This window comes from Myotis daubentonii, chromosome 15 (assembly GCF_963259705.1).
Source record: "Myotis daubentonii chromosome 15, mMyoDau2.1, whole genome shotgun sequence".
NCBI lineage: Eukaryota > Metazoa > Chordata > Mammalia > Chiroptera > Vespertilionidae > Myotis > Myotis daubentonii.
Window position 1 is genome coordinate 46,035,330 of NC_081854.1, and position 18,430 is coordinate 46,053,759.

Below are 18,430 nucleotides of genomic sequence, written 5' to 3' on the forward strand. Positions count from 1 at the left end.
GTGTGCTGGTCCTCTGTACAGCCTGAACTCAGGCAGAGCCTGGCTGCCAGAGAACCCAAATCGTCACTCCTCCTCATCAAAAAAGGAGCCGAAAGGTGAAAAGGAAAATGTGTGTGTGTGTGTGTGTGTGTGTGTGTGTGTGTGGCGGGGGGTGGGGTGGGGGGGGACACTTTGCAACCTAGTTGAGTATCTGGTTAAGGTTAAAACTATAGTTTTACTTCCCCACTCTGACTGACTTGGGCAGAGCTGCAGAGCCTAAACCCAGGGCCCCACCAAGACTGACTTGGGTGGAGCTGTGGGGAGCCTCAGGGGCCCCTCACAGGAGGAGATATATAGGTCAGAGCCGCCCCACGAGTTCAGTTCAGGCTTTGGATCCGGAATTGCCCTGGACTAGCAGATCTGAGAAATAAAGTTTAAATTTTCCCCCCTCAGAGTGCTGGCTGATCGTTCTGTGCATTCTGCCACAACACAGGTACAGGACTGGGATGCTGGTGAGGGTTCTGAAGGGAAAGGTGGGGATTAGGGAGAAGGCTGAGTGGAAGTGAGATACCTCCACGGTTATGCACTTCAAGCGAGAGCAACGATCACAGCCTTTTGAGGAAGGAAAATGTGCAAACTGTTCAAAGAGGGTAGCCTCAGCTTTGCGATTGGAGGCTGTAAGTCTGTGGCTTCCAGGCTCTTTCTGGCTGAAGAGACGGTTGTTTCTTGAAAATTTAACTATGTTAGTCATCATGGGAGCAGAACCAGAGCAATGCCCAGAAAGCAGTAGGGACAGCCTGGGTCTCCAGGATCAAGGAGCCCTGTATGTGGAAGACCAGCTGCTCACTCACATACTTCTTTCTGGTGGCAAGATTTTCTGTTCTCATCCTGCCTCAGCAAGCCCACCAGTTGGAGACTGTGAGAGGACAGCACATGCCAAGGCCCTGTGGCAATTGGCAGCCTGGCTGGTGCGGCCAGAAGTTAGAGGGTCAGAGGGTTTTGCTATTTGCTGAGACTAGAGAGGTCAGTGGGAAAAGACTGCCCAGGACTTGAGAGCCAAGTAAAGGAATTTGGCAAATCCTAAGAGCAATGAGAAACCACGGAAGGACTTTAGGCAGGAGGACAACATTAGGTTTTTTCCTTTTTTTTTTTTTAATCCTCACCCAAGGATATTTTTACCATTGTTTTTTTTGGTTTTTTTTTTGGTACCCTTGACCCGAATCGAACCTGGGACCTTTCAGTCCGAGGGCCGACGCTCTATCCACTGAGCCAAACCAGTTAGGGCTCCATTGATTTTTAGAGAGAGTGAAAGAAAGAGGAACATCGATGTGAGAGATGCACATCGGTTGGTTGCCTCCTGAAGGAGCCCCAACCAGGGCTTGTGCCGGGAGACGCCTACAACCAAGGTACATGCCCTTGACCGTAATCAAACCGGGAGCCTCAGTCCGCAGGCCAACACTGCTTTGTCCACTGAGCCAAACCAGCTAGGGCAACATGAGATTCTTTTCAAAAAGTGATAGGGGCATGTGCAGGAGGCAACCAATGGATGTGTCTCTCACATAGATGTTTCTTTCTCTCTCTCTCTCTCTCTCTCTCTCTCTCTCTCTCTCTCTCTCTCTCTCTCTCTCTCTCTCCTTCCCTTTCACACTCTCCAAAAGCAATGGGAAAATATCCTAGGGTGAGGATTTAAAAAAAAAAGGATAGGTCTGGTTGCTCTGTGCGGAAAGGACCGGAGGTGGGAAGAGGTGAGAGATGAAACTGCCTGAAGGTGGCCCTCCATGGGAACAGAAGAGACACTCCTGGGAAATTTTCTGAGGCTGAACCAGCAGGATTTGGAGAAGCCCTAAAAAAGGAGGGGTGGGCCGGGGGAAGGCGGCATCATGAATGACATTCAGGTCAGCTCTGCGGCCCGGCTCTGGGCTTCCCTGCCACCTCCGACCACCTCCAGCACCTGGATAACATTTGTCAGAGCCTCTGCCCCCATACTGTCCCTGTGACCGTCTCTCCACCGACACTGGGAGCTCCTAGAGGACGAGGCTTGACTAATGTGTGCCTGTTTCCCCCTCCCCAGGGCAGGGCAAAGGTGGCCTCGGTGAGGTTAAGGGGAGGACAGGCAAGCCTGTTGGCTAACACGTGCTTGCCACGTGGTGTGAGCGCTCACATGCCCTTGACTGTACAAGGGTCTAGGTGTATCTGTGTATAGCTGGGTGTGTGGTCACCTCAAGGCCATGGCCAGCAGAGCCAGCCTATCTAAGGACTGAAGAACGCTACTTAAAATTTGCTGCCTGGCTAATCTACAGATGGTGCCCGCCTCCTCTGGCTCAACAGCCTATCTCTGTTAGACTAGAGCTGCCCCCGTTCCTGGGATGTTAGACAATTGGTCCCTAAAGGAAAACGAAAAATCCTGAAAAGCTAAATGCTCCCTTCTCATTCCTCTACCAGCAGCTGTTATTCATTGGTCTGGACTTCCTGTCCTCCTTTTCCCCATATTTTTATAAGCCCTGCTTCCTGGTGGGGCTATTGAGAGTGGAACAGATATGCTGTTATCTACCAAACTCACATTGGTGCCTGGAAAACAGCACATCCAAGAATTTCCCCCCACTCAGCTGCAAGAGTAGGTGTGGGGTTGCTGGCCAGCAATGGGGAGTAGAGGGAAGAAAGGGAGCCGGGTTTGAGTTTGGGTGCACAAGTCACCTCGGGCAGAACCCTGGGGAACTCGCATTCAGAAGTGGGGCTGCCTAGAGAACCCTCAAGTTAGACCCACCCCCAGTACAGCACCTTTGGTGGGCCCTTCCTCCTGGCCAACAGGCACTGGGCAACATCAAGTGCATAATTCCTCAAATATACCCAAGCGAGGAGCCCTTCCCCTCGTGGGTAGCCCAGGACCTCTAGTCCCTGAGGAAGAGTTTTGCTCACTTTATTTGGGGGAGGTTTCTAGGGTCTCCGGGCCTCAGACTTAGGCCGCTGTCCCTGCACTGGTCACTCCTATCACCTGGGAAAGGTTACAAAGATGGAGCAACACCAGGGGGTGCCTAGGTTCAGAATACAACCTTGAGAGGTTGAGGAAGGAAGGAGTTTGGGCAAGGACCCAGAATCCTCTCAACTTCTGTGATAAGGGACGTCCCCCCCCCCCCCCCCGCCCCCTACTACGGATGTGAGAGAGGGTGTGGGTGTGTGGGTGGGGGTTCTTGGAGGAGAGAGCTAGGATGAGGGCCTGAGGCTGGAAATGGGGTGGGGCCTGCCAAGCAAGAACCGGAACTTAGCCCAGAGGAGCCACCAGATAAGGCGGTTGTAGCCACAAAAACCAAGCTCCAGGCCTTTCCTTAGGACCCATCCTTCTGACCTCAACAAGGCGGGGGGCTTCCACGCTGAGGTAGGAGGGCTCCTGGCCAGCAGGTCAGCCAGCAGCTCTGGGAGGAATATTGCTGGGACTGAGGCTCTGCTGCCCTGGAAAGAACTCATTTCCTTCCATTCAAATAGAGTACTCTCTGTGCTTCTGCTCTGTTGAGTAAGTGCTCCCTGACCCTCTCCAGGTGGTGGCCCAGTTCACATCCCCAAAGTCCCTCCATTCGGACGGTGGGGAGGTGTAGCCTGTCTGAGGGGAGAGCTCTTTCCTGGGGCTGGTGGGGAAGATGGGAGAGGGGGGTCTCCTGGCCGGACTCCCTGGGGGTAGACGCGCAGGCTGGGAGTAAGGGAAGGGAAAGAGGAGGCCAGGGGCAGGGGGCCCCTACCTGAATCCAGGGTCCATAAAGTCAGCCCCTCATGCCCAGAGACTATCTCCTCCCTCACACTCAACCCCTGTGGCCCAGCGCAGGAAAGCCGGGATCCCAGAACACTGTGACCATAAAGTGGTCCTAGGGGTGCCCAGGGGCCCAGGGGCAGGCAGATGGGATGTGATAGGGTTGGGAGAGGTCACAGGGCTGAGGGGCCACTCTCTGGCAGAAGCACTCCAGGCCCTCTCTCTGGAGAGCAAGTTTGGGGGTGGGGGTGGGGGTGGGGGTGGGGGGAGGAACCTAGAGAGGCCCCAGCAGAGCAGTGGGTGTGGGAGAGGGGCAGGGCGGGGAGCCTGCACTGCGAGGGCACGCGCTGCGGGGGGAGGGGGGAGGAGGAGGGGGAGGGGGCGCCTTCCCGGCCGGAGGGGAGAGGCAGTGCCGCCCCCTGGCGGCAGCGCTCCGGCATCGCAGGTCTCTGCCCACGGGTCGCAAGGTCCTGTGACTTCATCCCCCTCTCGCGAGGCCGCGCTGCTGAGCCGCTGGAGCCGACCGTTGGGACCCCACCGTCGCCCTCGGCCCTTCTCCTGCCTCTCAGGTTCTCGAGCCCAGACCCTGCCCGCCTGCCGGGACCTGCGCAGCATGCGGCCCGCGGGCCTCGAGTGTCCCCGCATGCTCTGCCTGTGGCCTCTGCTGCGGCTGCTGCTCCTGCTGTTGCTGCTGCCGCAGCCGGTCACCCGCGCCCAGACCAAGCCGGGTGCCCCGATGGCACTGGGCACCCCGGCAGCGCTGGACACCCCGACAGCGCTGGGCACCCCCAGCGCACTTCCCGACGCCGCGGCACCCCCAGTGCCCAAGACTGGGCCCGAGGCCCCCAGCGACTCTACTGCGCCAAGCACCCCTAGTGCACGCAACCTCGCCCGGAAACCCCAGCACACCGAATCTGCGGGAGCATGCTCGGGCCCTGATGCGGGATTTCCCACTCGTGGATGGGTGCGTAGGTGCGGTGGGGGCTGAGCTCCCCCTGGGCTGGGGAGGGGGTGCCCTCACATGGATGTCCTTTCCGCCCTCTATCACCCCCTCCCTGTCGGGAATGCCCGAGCCCAGGCCTCATAGGGTCCTGGTATGGTGTGTGTAACAGCTGTGGGGTGGGGAACGCCTTGCTGGCCCAGGCTGGCCACCTGTCCTGCCTGATCTCCGGGCCTAAAGGAGTCCACCCAGTTGCCCCTGAGCTGACCCTGCCTTGACCTCCTTCCAGCCACAATGACATGCTCTGGTCCTGAGGCAGTTTTACCGCACCAGCTGCAGGATGTGAACCTGCACAATTTCAGCCGGGGCCAGACCAACCTGGACAGGCTTAGAGACGGTCTCGTGGGTGCACAGGTACCACAGGGACACACCAGCGCCGCTGGGCTGCTGGGGGACGCGGGGGACTGTGGGCCCTAGAGACCACAATACGTTAGTCACTGTGGCAACTCAGTTACCAGAGTGACCCCAAAAGGTGCCGTGACATCAGTGCTCGGGGCTGCAGGGGCCATGGTGAACCAGGCTGGTGGGCGTGCCGGGTAGCAGGGAACACGCGGTTTATCACATGTGGTCTCTGGGTCCCCTGGGCGCTGTGTGGGCTGTGGAGGCTTTGGAAGGAGGAGCTCCAAAGCAGGCCCCGCCCAAGCCGATCCCTGGCCTTCCCCCAGTTCTGGTCAGCCTACGTCCCATGCCAGACCCAGGATCGGGATGCCCTGCGCCTCACCCTGGAGCAGATTGACCTCATCCACCGTATGTGTGCCTCCTATGCTGAGCTGGAGCTTGTGACCACGGTTAAAGGTAGGCAGGCTGGTGGGTGGTGGTAGGGACTTGATGGAGCTACCCCAGACCCTGAAAGTGACCACCTCACCTACCTGCCCCAGATCTGAACAGCACCCGGAAACTGGCTTGCCTCATTGGCGTGGAGGGCGGCCACTCACTGGACAGTAGCCTCTCCGTCTTGCGTACCTTCTATATGCTGGGTGTGCGCTACCTGACCCTCACCCACACCTGCAACACACCCTGGTGAGCACGGCTGCAGATGGTCTGGGCCCATGGAGGCAGGGATCTGCCCGAGATACCGACTGGGACCCAGACCACACTTTATCCCTGGAATCCGGCTCAGACCCTGGAATGGGAGGGGATCTGAGCTCACAGAGCAACTCTGGACTCCCCAGCAGGGTCTTCCTACTACCAGGCACAGCCCAGCGTGGGTTCTTGCTCTTGCTCTACGGGGGTCCCGGGATAGGGGGTTCAGCAGGGCCTCTCGGCTCTTGTGGCCCAGTTATGGCCACCAGTCAGACTGCCTCCTGACCACCCTGCAGGGCAGAGAGCTCAGCTAAGGACAGCCACCCCTTCTACAACAATGTCAGCGGGCTGACCAGCTTTGGTGAGGTGAGAACCCTGGTTCCATACCCTGCTCCACCTGCTTATACACACCCCCACCCGTTCCTACAAATAAATGCACATCCATGTGCACCCCTGATGCCTTCTGCCCAACCTTTCCCTGCAGAAGGTGGGTGATGGAAATGAACCGTCTGGGCATGATGGTAGACCTGTCCCATGTCTCAGACGCCGTGGCACGACGGCCCCTGGAAGTGTCACAGGCACCTGTGATCTTCTCCACTCAGCTGCCTCGGGGGGTATGCAAGAATGAACGGAATGTTCCTGATGATGTCCTGCAGCTTCTGGTGAGAGACGCCGCCTGGCCCTTGACCTAAAGCAAGAGGTTTTGCAACAGGAACCCTTGAACCTGAGCCCCAGCACCTTCAACTTCCTCAAACCCTAAGCTGAACATCTGCCCTGAACCTCTTGAAACCAACATAGGGTTCTAGGTGGTAAACACTCCTCCGAATCTTGAAACCCAGGGCCAAGACCCCACCCAAACCAGGACTGACCCTCCTCCATTCATACAAAACAGAGAGATGACGTTTCCTCTGACCTCAAAGTCATGGTGGAACACCTTCCTCACAAGCGCCCAGCCGGTGAACAGGAAGGTGGTTGTGCTGGGGGAGGGAGGGGCAAGCTGAGTGTCAATGTTTCCACCCGTGCAGAAGAAGAATGGTGGCATCGTGATGGTGTCCTTGTCCGGTGGGCGTGCTGGAGTGCAAACTGTTGGCCAACGTGTCCACTGTGGCAGGTGAGCCCCACCTGAGCTCTCTGAGCAGCTCTGATTTGGACCTAAAGCTTTTCTGGGGACCTCAGAACAACCAATACATTTGACCCATCCATTGGCAGTAGCACAGACCCCCAAAACTGAAACATGCACAATACGCAGCACCTTGGTGCCGTTACAGCTAGAGCCACAGAGTGGATAGTGCAATACTGTTGGGTATAAGGGAGGCAGTTACACATAAAGCCTGGGTGTCTCCATAGGAGTCCCAAAATGCCCTGCCCCTGCCTCTGGCCAAGGGACTGGGTAGCCCCTTAGGTCTCTGTGGTGTTTGTCCCTCTCCATCTTTCACATCCATGGAAAGATTACCCATAGGTTCTCAAGGAGACGTGAGGCAGGGGTGAATCCTGATGTGAAATGGCCCAAACTTGTAGCGCTGGGATCTACTAGAATCTGAAGTCCAGTCTAGAGACAGCTGGATCACATCAGGTCAAAGCTCAGGGCTCTCAAGTTGGCACACTGGGGGCCAAGCCGTGAAGTAATTGGCCTGCATGGCCTACAGGCTGCAAAAAGAGGAATCAGCAGAGTCCAGTCCCCACCCCCCACCCCTGCCCTGGAAGCCCCATATTGCTGACTCTCCATCCCCCAGATCACTTCGACCACATCAGGGCAGTCATTGGATCCGAGTTCATTGGTATTGGCGGCGACTATGATGGGACCAGCAGGTGAGTGCTTCCCTGTGGCTTGTCAGGAGCTAGCTGTGCAGCAGTGGGGCCTTCGCAGTCTCCATGTCCACCACAGCTTGGTCCTCATGGTCTTTAGGCCTTGACCACAGGTCTGCTGGCCCACTTGGCATCTCCCCTCCTTGAAACTGTTTCCTGGACTTTCTTGTCTGATTGTGGCCCATTGGCCCCACTCTAAGTCATCGTATTTGGCCAAGCCACCAGACAGCTCATCTGCCTAGCTAGTTCATAGGTCGGTGCTCAACCACTGAACCACACCAGCTGGACTCAATCCAGTTCTTAAAAAACTCTTCTTTTTATACATAGAGGAAGAATTTGCATTCAGTGAAAGGCATAGATCTTAATACAATTCAAATGAGTTTTGACGAATATTCAAGGAAGTTTTGATTCTGAAAAATGAAGAGTAGGGGGCGAATCATTTACTCTCTCCCAGTCTCCATTTCCCGTATCTGGGGTTCAATGGATCCCGAACACATAGGGCTGTGGTTCTGAGACAGGACCAGGGAACAGATATGGGGCCCGCCAACTGGTTGCCTGGCGGCCATACAGTTTCCCTCAGGGACTGGAAGACGTGTCCACATACCCAGTACTGATAGAGGAGTTGCTGAGTCGTGGCTGGAATGAGGAAGAGCTCCAGGGTGTCCTTCGAGGAAATCTGTTGCGGGTCTTCAGACAGGTGGAGCAGGTAGGTGTGCTGGGCCGGGCGAAAGCATCGCTCGGGCGGCGGAACAGGTTGGGGGAAGGAAGCTGTGGGAGCTGCCTCACCACCCACTGCTGCCTCCAGGTTCGGGAGGAAAACAAGGGGCAGAGGCCCTTAGAGGATGAGTTCCCAGATGAGCAGCTGGGCAGCTCTTGCCGCTCGGTCCTCCCGAGGCTGCATCAGAGACATTATATGGCTCCAGACCAGAAACTAATGGAGTCTCCTACGCATTGGAAACCGAAGTTGTCATCTAAGAAGTCGTTCTCAAAATCACCCCCCCACATTGCCCCAAGCCTCACAATTATTGCTTCCTTCCCCGTCGTCATTCTGTGGCTCTGGTGACCCAGTTCTTCCTGTCAGATGTCACTTTGGCAGCTGTGGACACCCCACAAAGTTGCCCCTTTGTGCAGGCACAAATATTTCCTGAAAATAAATATTTTAGACTGGAACCAGGCATGAGTGTCCTTCTCTGTGGTGGGTCCCAATACTGGTGGTTGGTGCGGGGGCCCTGCTGTTCAGCCACCAGTTACTCCAGGAAGACATGCTGGTCGTGGCTTGAGGAAACCCAGGCGATTGGGCTCTGGCTGCATGAGGGTGGATTCCTCTGGGTCGCTCACTTCAATCCCTATCCTGACGCACTGACAACCATTGGACGATCTTTCAGAGAATTTGAGTTCACATTCCCAAGTAGGGAACCTGCGTGGATCACAAATGACCTTTGTTCCTATTTGGACAGAGCCCTCCAATGTCTGGACTGCCCTGGATATGGGGCCACACCTCCCTGACCCCCAGAGACTTCCTCTTGGAGAGGCACAGGCTACTTAAAGACAATCACCCCATCTAACCCCCAGGCCAGTTAATAATAATAAACATGATAATAGGTAATGGCTAATAAAAACGATAATAGTAATAGTCTATGCATATCCCATGATGAAGCAATTTCACCCAAGGTACATATCCAAGAGGAATGCATGCATACATTCCCCCATAGGCATATAAAATAATATTTATAGCAGTACTATTCATAATAGTCCCAAACTGTGCATTTCAAAGTCAAACTTCAAGACGCCAAAGACAAAAGATTATCTTAAAAGCAGTCATATTTTTTAAATCACATTAACTTGAGGAACACAATACTGACAACGGAATTTTCAATAGAAATAATGGGGCAGTGCCCTTGGCAGACCCCCGGATGGATCTGTCTCTTGCTTCAACTGTGCTAGGACAGAACATACTCAGGGACACCCCCTTTTCGTCTCCAACCACCCTCCCTCCAACCTGTTTTCCACTCACCACCTTTGGAACCACCTCAGCCATCCTCAGCCTCCAAGACCAGCAAATACCATTTGTGTGTGTGTGTGTGTGTGTGTGTGTGTGATTTTAGAGAGAGGAAGGGGGGAGAGAGAGAACAACAAACATCGATTTGAGAGAGATATCATCGGTTGCCTTCCATACAACTGGGTTCTAATTCCTGGTCTGTGCCCTGACCAGAATTAAACTCGCCACCTTTCAGTGTACAAGATGCTCCAACCAACTGAGCCATAATAGCCAGGGCAGCAAACACCATTTTTTGGACATAACTCCTTATTGCTGAACAACCATGAGCCCCCTAATTCGTCAGAATTATTCCACCGAGGTGGAGGCTGCCCTCAACCGCCCGGTCAAGCTGCATCTGCGGGCCTCCTACACCTACCTCTCCCTGGGCTTCTATTTTGACCACTACAGTGTGGCTCTGGAGGGTGGGGCCACTTCCTCAAGATGTCAGAGGAGAAGTGCAGGGGCACCCAGCATCTTTTAAAGATGCAAAACCAGCATGGTGGCCGAATACATTTCCAGGACGTGCTGAAGCCTTCCCAGGATGAGTGGGAGTAAAACTCAGGATGTCATGGAAGCTGCCATGGTCATGGAAAAGCACCTGAACCAGGAAGGCCCTTTTGGATCTGCACGCCCTGGTTCTACCTTCACAGAACCTCATTCTCTCTGACTTCCTGGAGAACCACTTCTTGGATGAGGAAGTGAAACTCATCAAGAAGATGGGCGACGATCTGACTAATCTCTGAAGGCCGGTCCCCAGGCTGGGCTGAGTGAGTATCTCTTAAGAGGCTCGCCCTCAAAGCAGGCAAGGAGGCTTTGGAGCCCGGAGGCCTCTGAGGGGCCTCTCTGCGTTCCTCTGGTGTCTAGCTTTTGCTGCACCTCCTGAAACCACGAGAATCCTCACTTGAGGGTATGTTTTCATTGATTTTTAGAGAGAGGAAAGAGAGAGAGAAAAACATTGATCGGTTTTCTCTGGATACAGGGATAGAACCCACAACCTAGGAATCGAATCTGCAACCTTTTTGTGTACAGGACAACGCTCCAACCCAACCAAGCCAACTGGCCAGGGCCTGCAAAGCATCTTTTTTAACCACCGTGGAGTCCTCTCCCATGCATTGAACCAAATGGAAACAATAAAGTTTTTGTTTGTTTTTTGTGGGGGGTGGGGGAGGAAGGAATAATGGACATCTTTACACAGTGGAATATCTTTACCTGCTGAATATAAGTAACTACTACTGTTGAATTCTATGAAGTGAAATATTCTTCAAAAGTGAAGGGAAATACCTTTTTAGACAAATAAATGTGGAGAAAGAAATTGGAAATGTATAAATCACCTAATGAGAGTATCAGTTATTATGGAAAAGTGCACATCAAATAGAAATTAAGGAGGTCATAGGTGCCCTAATTTCACATTTGAAATGGAGATACAAATACTTAAAGTATCTTTAGATTTTGAATTTCTTTTTAAAAATCCTCACTGAGGATATTTTTCTATTGATTTTCAGAGAGAGTGGAAGAGAGAAGGAAAGACAGAAATATTGATGTGAGAGAAACACATCGATTGGTTGCCTCCTGCACATCCCCTCACCAGGGCCGGGCTGGGGAGGAGCCTACAACCCAACCGAGGTACATGTCCTGGACTGGGTCCCTCCCAGTTTCCCCCCTGGTCTGTCGGTCCCTATCAGAAGCCGAGACAGAGGGATCCGGGTGGAGGGAGCCCACGATGCGTCGCCAGAGGGCGCTCGCGGCCGAGGCCTGCCTGGCCCATTGGGGTGCTCTCCCCGTTGGAGTAGGAGGGCCGCGGTGCCCCCTGGCGGCCACGCAGTTGCGACGGCGTTCCGGATCCCTGGAAGTCTTCCCAGCGTCTTGACCCTCCTGCTCTCGAAGCCGCGCCGCTGAGTCCTCTAAGTCGACGGTCGGCTGACCGTCTGCCTCTCTCGGGCTTTCAAAACCAGCCCTTGCCCGCCGGCCCGCCCGTGCAGCATGCGGCCCGCGGACCTCGAGTGTCCCCGCGTGCTCGGCTGGCGGCCTCTGCCGTGTCTGCTGCTTTTGCTGTTGCTGTCGCTGCTGCTGAAGCCAGTGACCCGCGCTCGGACCATTGCGGGCGCCCCCAGCGCCCCCACAGCGCTGGGAACTACCAGCGCCAAGACCATGCCCGACGTCCCCAGTACCCCAACCACGCCAAGCACCCCCAGAGCCCTGAGACTGCGGGAGCGCGCGCAGGCCCTGATGCGGGACTTCCGGCTGGTGGATGGGTGTGTAGATGACTCGTGGGAGCGGTGGGGGCTGAACTCACCCCTAGGCAGGGGAGGGGATCCTGTGCGCAGGGCTAGCGAGGAGGCTCCCTCACACCTCCCCTAAATACACTCTCTCCATCATCATTCATGGGCCCTTTCTCCCCATTATCCCGCTTCTGGTGGAACCCAAGCTGAGCCTCCAGAGGGCTCCCTGCTGTTTGGCTGTGTGAGGTGGGAAGGTGGAGTGGGACAGGGCCGGTCCAGGCATGTTGACGTGTCTTGCCTGACCGGAGGCCATGTCCGCACTCTAACCTTGTCTTGACACCCCCAGCCACAACCATCTGCCCCAGCTCCTGAGACGGCTTTTCCAGAGCAGGCTACAAGATGTTAACCTGCGCAACTTCAGTCGTGGCCAGACCAGCCTGGGCAAGCTCGTGGATGGCCTTGTGGGTGCACAGGTACCACAGAGGGACACAGGGGGCCACAGCATGGCTGCTGGGGAATGTGGAGGCCACAGGAACCTGGTGACTGGGTATCATAGGACACAATGTGTCATCGGGTGGTTGCTGGGGAGCGTGGGGATGTTGGAGGCCAAGACAGCCTGGCCACATAGATCCCTAGGTTCTGTGGAGGCACACAGAAAATGATCAGAAAATCCCTGGTGATTGTGGGAGGTGCCGAGACCACAAAGGGACATGGTGAGTTGGCCTTGGGGCATTCACACAGCACACGGACAAACAGCAGGCAAGGATGATGTGTCTTGAGCCCACAGTTTGGCTGCTGGCAGCAAGCTGAATGGTTATCAAGGTGCCATGGGGTTGGCCTCACTTAGGCCACTGACCCTAATGAGTACCTTGGGGGCTGAGGAGGAGTGGCAGGCCAAGGCGTGACCCCATTCTGGACCCTTGGGCCTACCCTTAGTTCTGGTCAGCCTACGTCCCTTGCCAGACCCAGGGACAGGATGCCATACGCCTCACACTGGAGCAGATTGACCTCATTCATCGCATGTGTGCTTCCTACGCTGAACTGGAGCTTGTGACCTCAGTCAAAGGTGGGCTGTCAAATGGGGGGGGGGGGTAGCGTTGGGGATAGTCAGGGGACTCCTCTGGTGCGTCTGGCCGGGTTCCGGACCACTTGATCATCCACCCACTTCTAGATCTGAACAGCACTCAAAAGCTGGCCTGCCTCATTGGTGTGGAGGGTGGTCACTCACTGGACAGCAGCCTCTCTGTTCTGCGTAGTTTCTATCTGAGTTTCTATCTGCTGGGAGTGCGCTACCTGACACTCACCTTCACCTGCAACACGCCCTGGTGAGTGTAGCGAAATGATAGACAGGATGGCGGGGAAACTGCCAGAGAGGTGAGGACAGAGGTGTCCAGAGGGAGGCTGGACTGCCGGCAGGTCCCTCACACTCCCAGATAGCAGCTGGCCTATGTCCTTACCCTGCTCTGGAGGTGGGATGCATGAACAGAGGGATTGCAGAGTCCCCAGGCTCTGATGGCCAAGGCGTGGCCCACTAGATGGCCCTCCACTGGCTGTTCTGCAGGGCAGAGAGTTCCGTCAAGTTTGAAGACCACTTCTACACCAACGTCAGTGGGTTGACAAGCTTCGGTGAGGTGAGGACTCCTGTTCCCTACCCGAACCCACCTGTTCCCTATAGATATGTGCACACGTGCATCTATGACACACACCCCCCCCCCAAATAAAATATTTGTCCCATCCTAGCCGGTTTGGCTTAGTGGATAGAGCAAAGACCTGCAGACCAAAGGGTCCCGAGTTCAATTCCAGTCAAGGGCACATACTTCGGTTGCAGGCTCCTCCCGAGCATGGGCCTTGGTCGGGGCTTGTGCAGGAGGCAACCAATCGATGTGTTTTTCTCACTTCGATGTTTCTCTTTGTCTTTCCCTCTCTCTTTCACTCTCCTTAAAAATCAATGGAGAAATATCCTTGGGGGAGGATTAACAAACAAACAAAAAATTTGTCCCTGCAGAAGGTGGTAGGGGAAATGAATCGCCTGGGCATGATGGTGGACTTGTCCCATGCGTCAGACGCCTTGGTGCAACAAGTGCTGAAGGTATCAAGAGCTCCTGTGATCTTCTCACACTCAGCTGCCAGGGCTGTGTGCAACCATTTCCTGAATGTTCCAGATGACAACCTGCAACTTCTTGTGAGTGGCCACAAACCAGGGCTAAGCATGCTTCATACAAAGATTCTTGACCCTGAACAAAGCTACCAGCCCAGGCCTCACTTTTGGACTCAAGGCTGGTTAACCCTCCCCATCTCTGAAACTCAAGTCCAAATCAGTTCCACCCAGGGACCCACAAACTCAGAGGAGAAGTTTCTTCTAATCTCTGAAGCCAGGACTGAGTATGGTCCTAATAGGAGGAGGGCCCTCCAGGGGTGGGGCAGGTCATCAGGACAGAAGGGCCAAGCTGAGTATTCATTTGTTTATCCCTGTAGAAAAAGAATGGTGGCATTGTGATGGTGACGCTGTCCATGGGGATTTTACAGTGCAACCTGTTTGCTAATGTGTCCACTGTGGCAGGTAAGCCCAACCTCAACTCCTTGCACAGTTCTAGCTTGGGTCTGTGGCCACCGGGGTCCTCAGGACAGCTCCAGCGAGCTAGCACACCTGTTGGGCAATAGGCAGACTTTGGGAAGTATATACAGCTCTTCACGGCCACCTGATCTGGGCCCACAGTCAATGCTGATGGGTTTGGGCAAGCATCTGCCTCTGCTTCTGCGTCTCACTTTTACTCCCACGTCTCTGGACAGGACAGGCAGGCAGACCCCAACCAGGCTCTCAAGGAACCCAGAGGCAGGGTGGCTTCTGGGCAGGAAAAGATCCAAAGATGTGGCTCTCAAGTTCACTCTAGGTCCAGTGTCCAGCTTGTGGCCACTTCAGAACTCACAACTGGCTAGGAGCTCTGTGGAGTCAGCTGCCATGGCCTGGGTACTATGGGCAGGGGGATTGGCCAGGGCTGAGCTTCACCAGACCAGGGCAGGGCTGCCCACCACTAACCTCCCCAGGGCTGATCCCAGGGTCTAACTCCAGCCCAGTGCTGCCCACCACCAACCTCCACCCTCTAGATCACTTTGACCACATCAAGGCAGTCATTGGATCTGAGTTCATCGGGATTGGTGGAAATTATGACGGGTCTGGCCGGTGAGTGTTTCCCTGGGTTTTTTCTTGGGCTGGGATAGAGGAGGGAATTATAGTTCCCCATCCTGTGGTCCTCCCATCTTTCAAACCGCAACCACAGGCTCTTGTCTTCCAGACAATTTTATATTTCCCCACTCTCAGGGCCTGTGTCCTGGGCTTTCCCTATCCCTTCTGTGGTCCACTGGACCCACCGCCACTCGAGGTCATCACCTCCCACAGGCAGAGCTCATCTGCCTGCACAAGCTCAGGTCCCAACCCAGCAGGTCTGTTGTGGGCTGATCATCTGTTCTGTGGGTAGATGCTACAGAAGCCTAGTCTTCAAAGAGCTTCCAAAGTGGCGTTCAGTAGTCTAAAGAGCAATGGCCTTCAGTTTCCCATGTGACTGGGGCTGTTGGGACAATGGCCGTAGACAAGGATCAGGGCCATGGTCCCACAGCTGGCTGGCTGGTGTTTGCACAGGTTCCCTCGGGAGCTGGAGAATGTATCCACATACCCGGTTCTGATAGAAGAGTTACTGAGGCGTGGCTGGAGTGAGAAAGAGCTCCAGGGTGTCCTTCGTGGAAATCTGCTACGGGTCTTCAGACGAGTGGAACAGGTGGGCTGAGCAAAAGGATGGTTCCGTGGTGTGCAGGTGAGGGGTGCACTGGGGGAGCCACTGACTACTGACTCCCACCCGCAGGTGAGAGATGAAAACAGTGGCCAGAACCCTGCAGAGGATGAGTTTCCAGACAGGCAGGTGGGCAGGTCCTGCCACTCCCACCTCGTGACTCAGCATGAACACCTGGCCACACACCTGGATGTGACCAAGTGGCCAAGCAATCATATTCTCCAGAGTCCCCCAAAAGCTTCCCCACACCTTGTCCTAGGCTTCATGGCTACTGCCACCGTCTCAGTCCTCATCCTGTGGCTCTGGTGACCTGGTCAGTTTCCCAGAGGTCACCTTAGGAGTCTCCCAAAGTCCCCCTCCTAGTCATCCAGGCACAAGCATATGCTAAGAATAAACATTTTAGGCTTGGAACCAGGTGTGAGTGTCCTTCCTCTTTCCCATGGGAGGGGGCGATCCAGACTTCATTCCTTTTTATGGATGAACTAGAAGTCCGTTGCATGAAGATTCGCGCAATAGGCCTTCCTTCCCCTGGCTGCTGGCACCGGTTTTCCTCCCACACCCGGGACCCAGGCCTTTGGTCCGGCTGCAGCGAGGCTTGGCTCTTCAGTCTTCAGTCTTCAGTCTGGCCAGAGCCTTCAGTCTTTGCTCTGCGCCTGTGTATGCAAATTATCCGCCATCTTTGTTGGGTTAATTTGCATACTCATCCGATTGGCTGGTTGGCGTAGCGGAGTGACACCAATTTGCATGTTTCTCTTTTATTAGTGTAGATAATAGTCCCTGGTACACACACACACACACACACACACACACAAACACACAAAATCCCTGGTACATAGAGATCACAGTTTGTTACCCATTCATCTGTTGATGGAAACCTGAGTTGCCTCCACCTTTTGGCTATACAATGAACATTGGCATACAGGTATCTATTTGAGTCCCTGCTATCAATTCCTTTGGGCACATGCCTAGGATGAAATTGCTGAATCATAGGGCAATTCTAGGTTTAGCTTTTTGCAAAACCACCATACTGTTTTCAATAGCAGCTGTACCATTTTACATCCCCACTCAGCAATGTACAAGGGTTTCAATTTCTCCACATCCTCTCTAGCACTTATCTTGCATTTTTTGTGATAATAGCTAACCTAAAGGGTGTGAAATGATATCTCGCCACCAATCTCACATTGTGGTTTTGGTTTGCATTTATCTAATGACTAAATGATGTGGAGCATCTTTTCCTGGGTACAGTATATCCATAAGCTCCAAGTCAGTGCTCTTTCTCAGCTCTCTGAAGCCATTTTGGACTGGCTTGGGAGGTCATCCTGTTCTCCCCAGAAAGCCTTATTATGCGAGTAATAAAGTTTCTACATCCTCTTGGAGTACATGTAGCCTTATCAGTCTTGACATCTGACCCAAATTTGGGGGAGGATGGGTCTATCCGCTTCTAGGGGTTGACCTCAAAGCTTTGTCAGGACTGTTATTTCATCTCTAGCTAATTTAGCCTGACTCTTAAGGCAATGCTCTTCTGAGGAGTCTAGCTAATGTTCCATATATTGAAAGGTCTTTCACCCTCACTGACAGGAACACAAATATGTGAGCTCCAGGAATTATTCAGCTGACATCTTTCCAGTGGTTCTTTCTCTGGTCTTATATAAACTTCTTCGTATGTGTGTACAGATCAATCCTCTGAACGACTCAAGGGGGGACCCTCTGCAGATCTCCAGGCCTCTCTCTTTGTGTAGCTTCCTCCTCGATGGTATTCTGTCCTGCAGATTCTAGCTCAGCCGTGGGCAAACTACAGCCCGCAGGCCGGATCCAGCCCGTTTGAAATGAATAAAACTAAAAAAAAAAAAAGACCGTACCCTTTTATGTAATGATGTTTACTTTGAATTTATATTAGTTCACACAAACACTCCATCCATGCTTTTGTTCCGGCCCTCCGGTCCAGTTTAAGAACCCATTGTGGCCCTCCAGTCAAAAAGTTTGCCCACCCCTGTTCTAGCTGCTTTGACCTTCTCAAATGCAGGGCTTATTTTTCTTTCTTTCTTTTTTTTAAATATATTTTTTATTGATTTTAGGGAGGAAGGGAGAGGGAGAGATAGAAACATCAATGATGAGAGAGAATCATTGATTGGCTGCCTCCTGCACACCCCCAACTGGGGATCCAGCCCATAACCCTTGACTGGAATCAAACCCGGGACCTTTCAGTTTGCAGGCTGATGCTCTATCCACTGAGCCAAACCGGCTAGGGAATTTTCTTTCTTCTTTTAGAAAAATATATTTCTATTTATTTCAAAGAGGAAGGGAGAGAGAGAGAGAGAGAGATACAAACATCAAACATCGATGAGAGAATTATCGAGCCTGCAACGTGGGCATGTTCCCTGACCAGGAATAGAACTGTGACTTCCTGGTTCATAGGTCGATGCTCAACCACTGGGCCATACTGGCTGGGCTATTTTTCTCCTCAATTCAGCAGGACCATGAGGTTCTGAGTTGAGGATCCCCCCACCCCACACACACTCCCACACTATGGCATGGAAATTATCTCTAGGCAATAAGCTAATACAATCATAGGACTCACATCATTTATTTCTCTTCCATCTGGGATCACAGTCCTATATCACCTATTGTCTATTGTCTGAAAACCATTGTTTTATACAGTTCTATTTAATTTACACAGAGAGGTACATTTGGCCCCTATTATGCCATCATGGTTGGAAGCAGTTCTATTGAGGTAGTCCTCACAACCAATAATCAATTTTTGTAAGTGTTCCAAGTATACTTGGCAAAAATATGGATATAGATGTCCATTAGGTCAAGTTCATTAACTGTGTTAAAATCTTT

General features: G+C 53.6%; 2 protein-coding genes across 2 annotated transcripts; both read left to right on the forward strand.

The window, feature by feature from the left end:
• Nucleotides 1-3,188: 3,188 nt before the first annotated feature.
• On the forward strand, nt 3,189-8,722 carry LOC132217443 (dipeptidase 2-like). The gene is given in 15 exon segments (XM_059667700.1): nt 3,189-3,352; nt 4,288-4,598; nt 4,600-4,682; nt 4,948-4,958; nt 4,961-4,984; nt 4,987-5,072; nt 5,384-5,513; nt 5,597-5,738; nt 6,038-6,106; nt 6,226-6,403; nt 6,767-6,802; nt 6,804-6,852; nt 7,475-7,550; nt 8,118-8,253; nt 8,353-8,722. Coding segments are annotated over 14 exon segments (1,545 nt in total). The 5' UTR covers nt 3,189-3,352; nt 4,288-4,331; the 3' UTR covers nt 8,611-8,722.
• A 2,731-nt stretch (nt 8,723-11,453) lies between these two features.
• On the forward strand, nt 11,454-16,051 carry LOC132216391 (dipeptidase 3-like). The gene is made up of 10 exons (XM_059665543.1): nt 11,454-11,837; nt 12,151-12,277; nt 12,741-12,870; nt 12,976-13,129; nt 13,366-13,435; nt 13,810-13,986; nt 14,280-14,364; nt 14,910-14,985; nt 15,442-15,577; nt 15,662-16,051. Exons 1-10 carry the CDS (start codon nt 11,566-11,568, stop codon nt 15,896-15,898), a joined length of 1,464 nt encoding a protein of 487 aa, XP_059521526.1. The 5' UTR covers nt 11,454-11,565; the 3' UTR covers nt 15,899-16,051.
• The last annotated feature ends 2,379 nt before the right edge of the window (nt 16,052-18,430 follow it).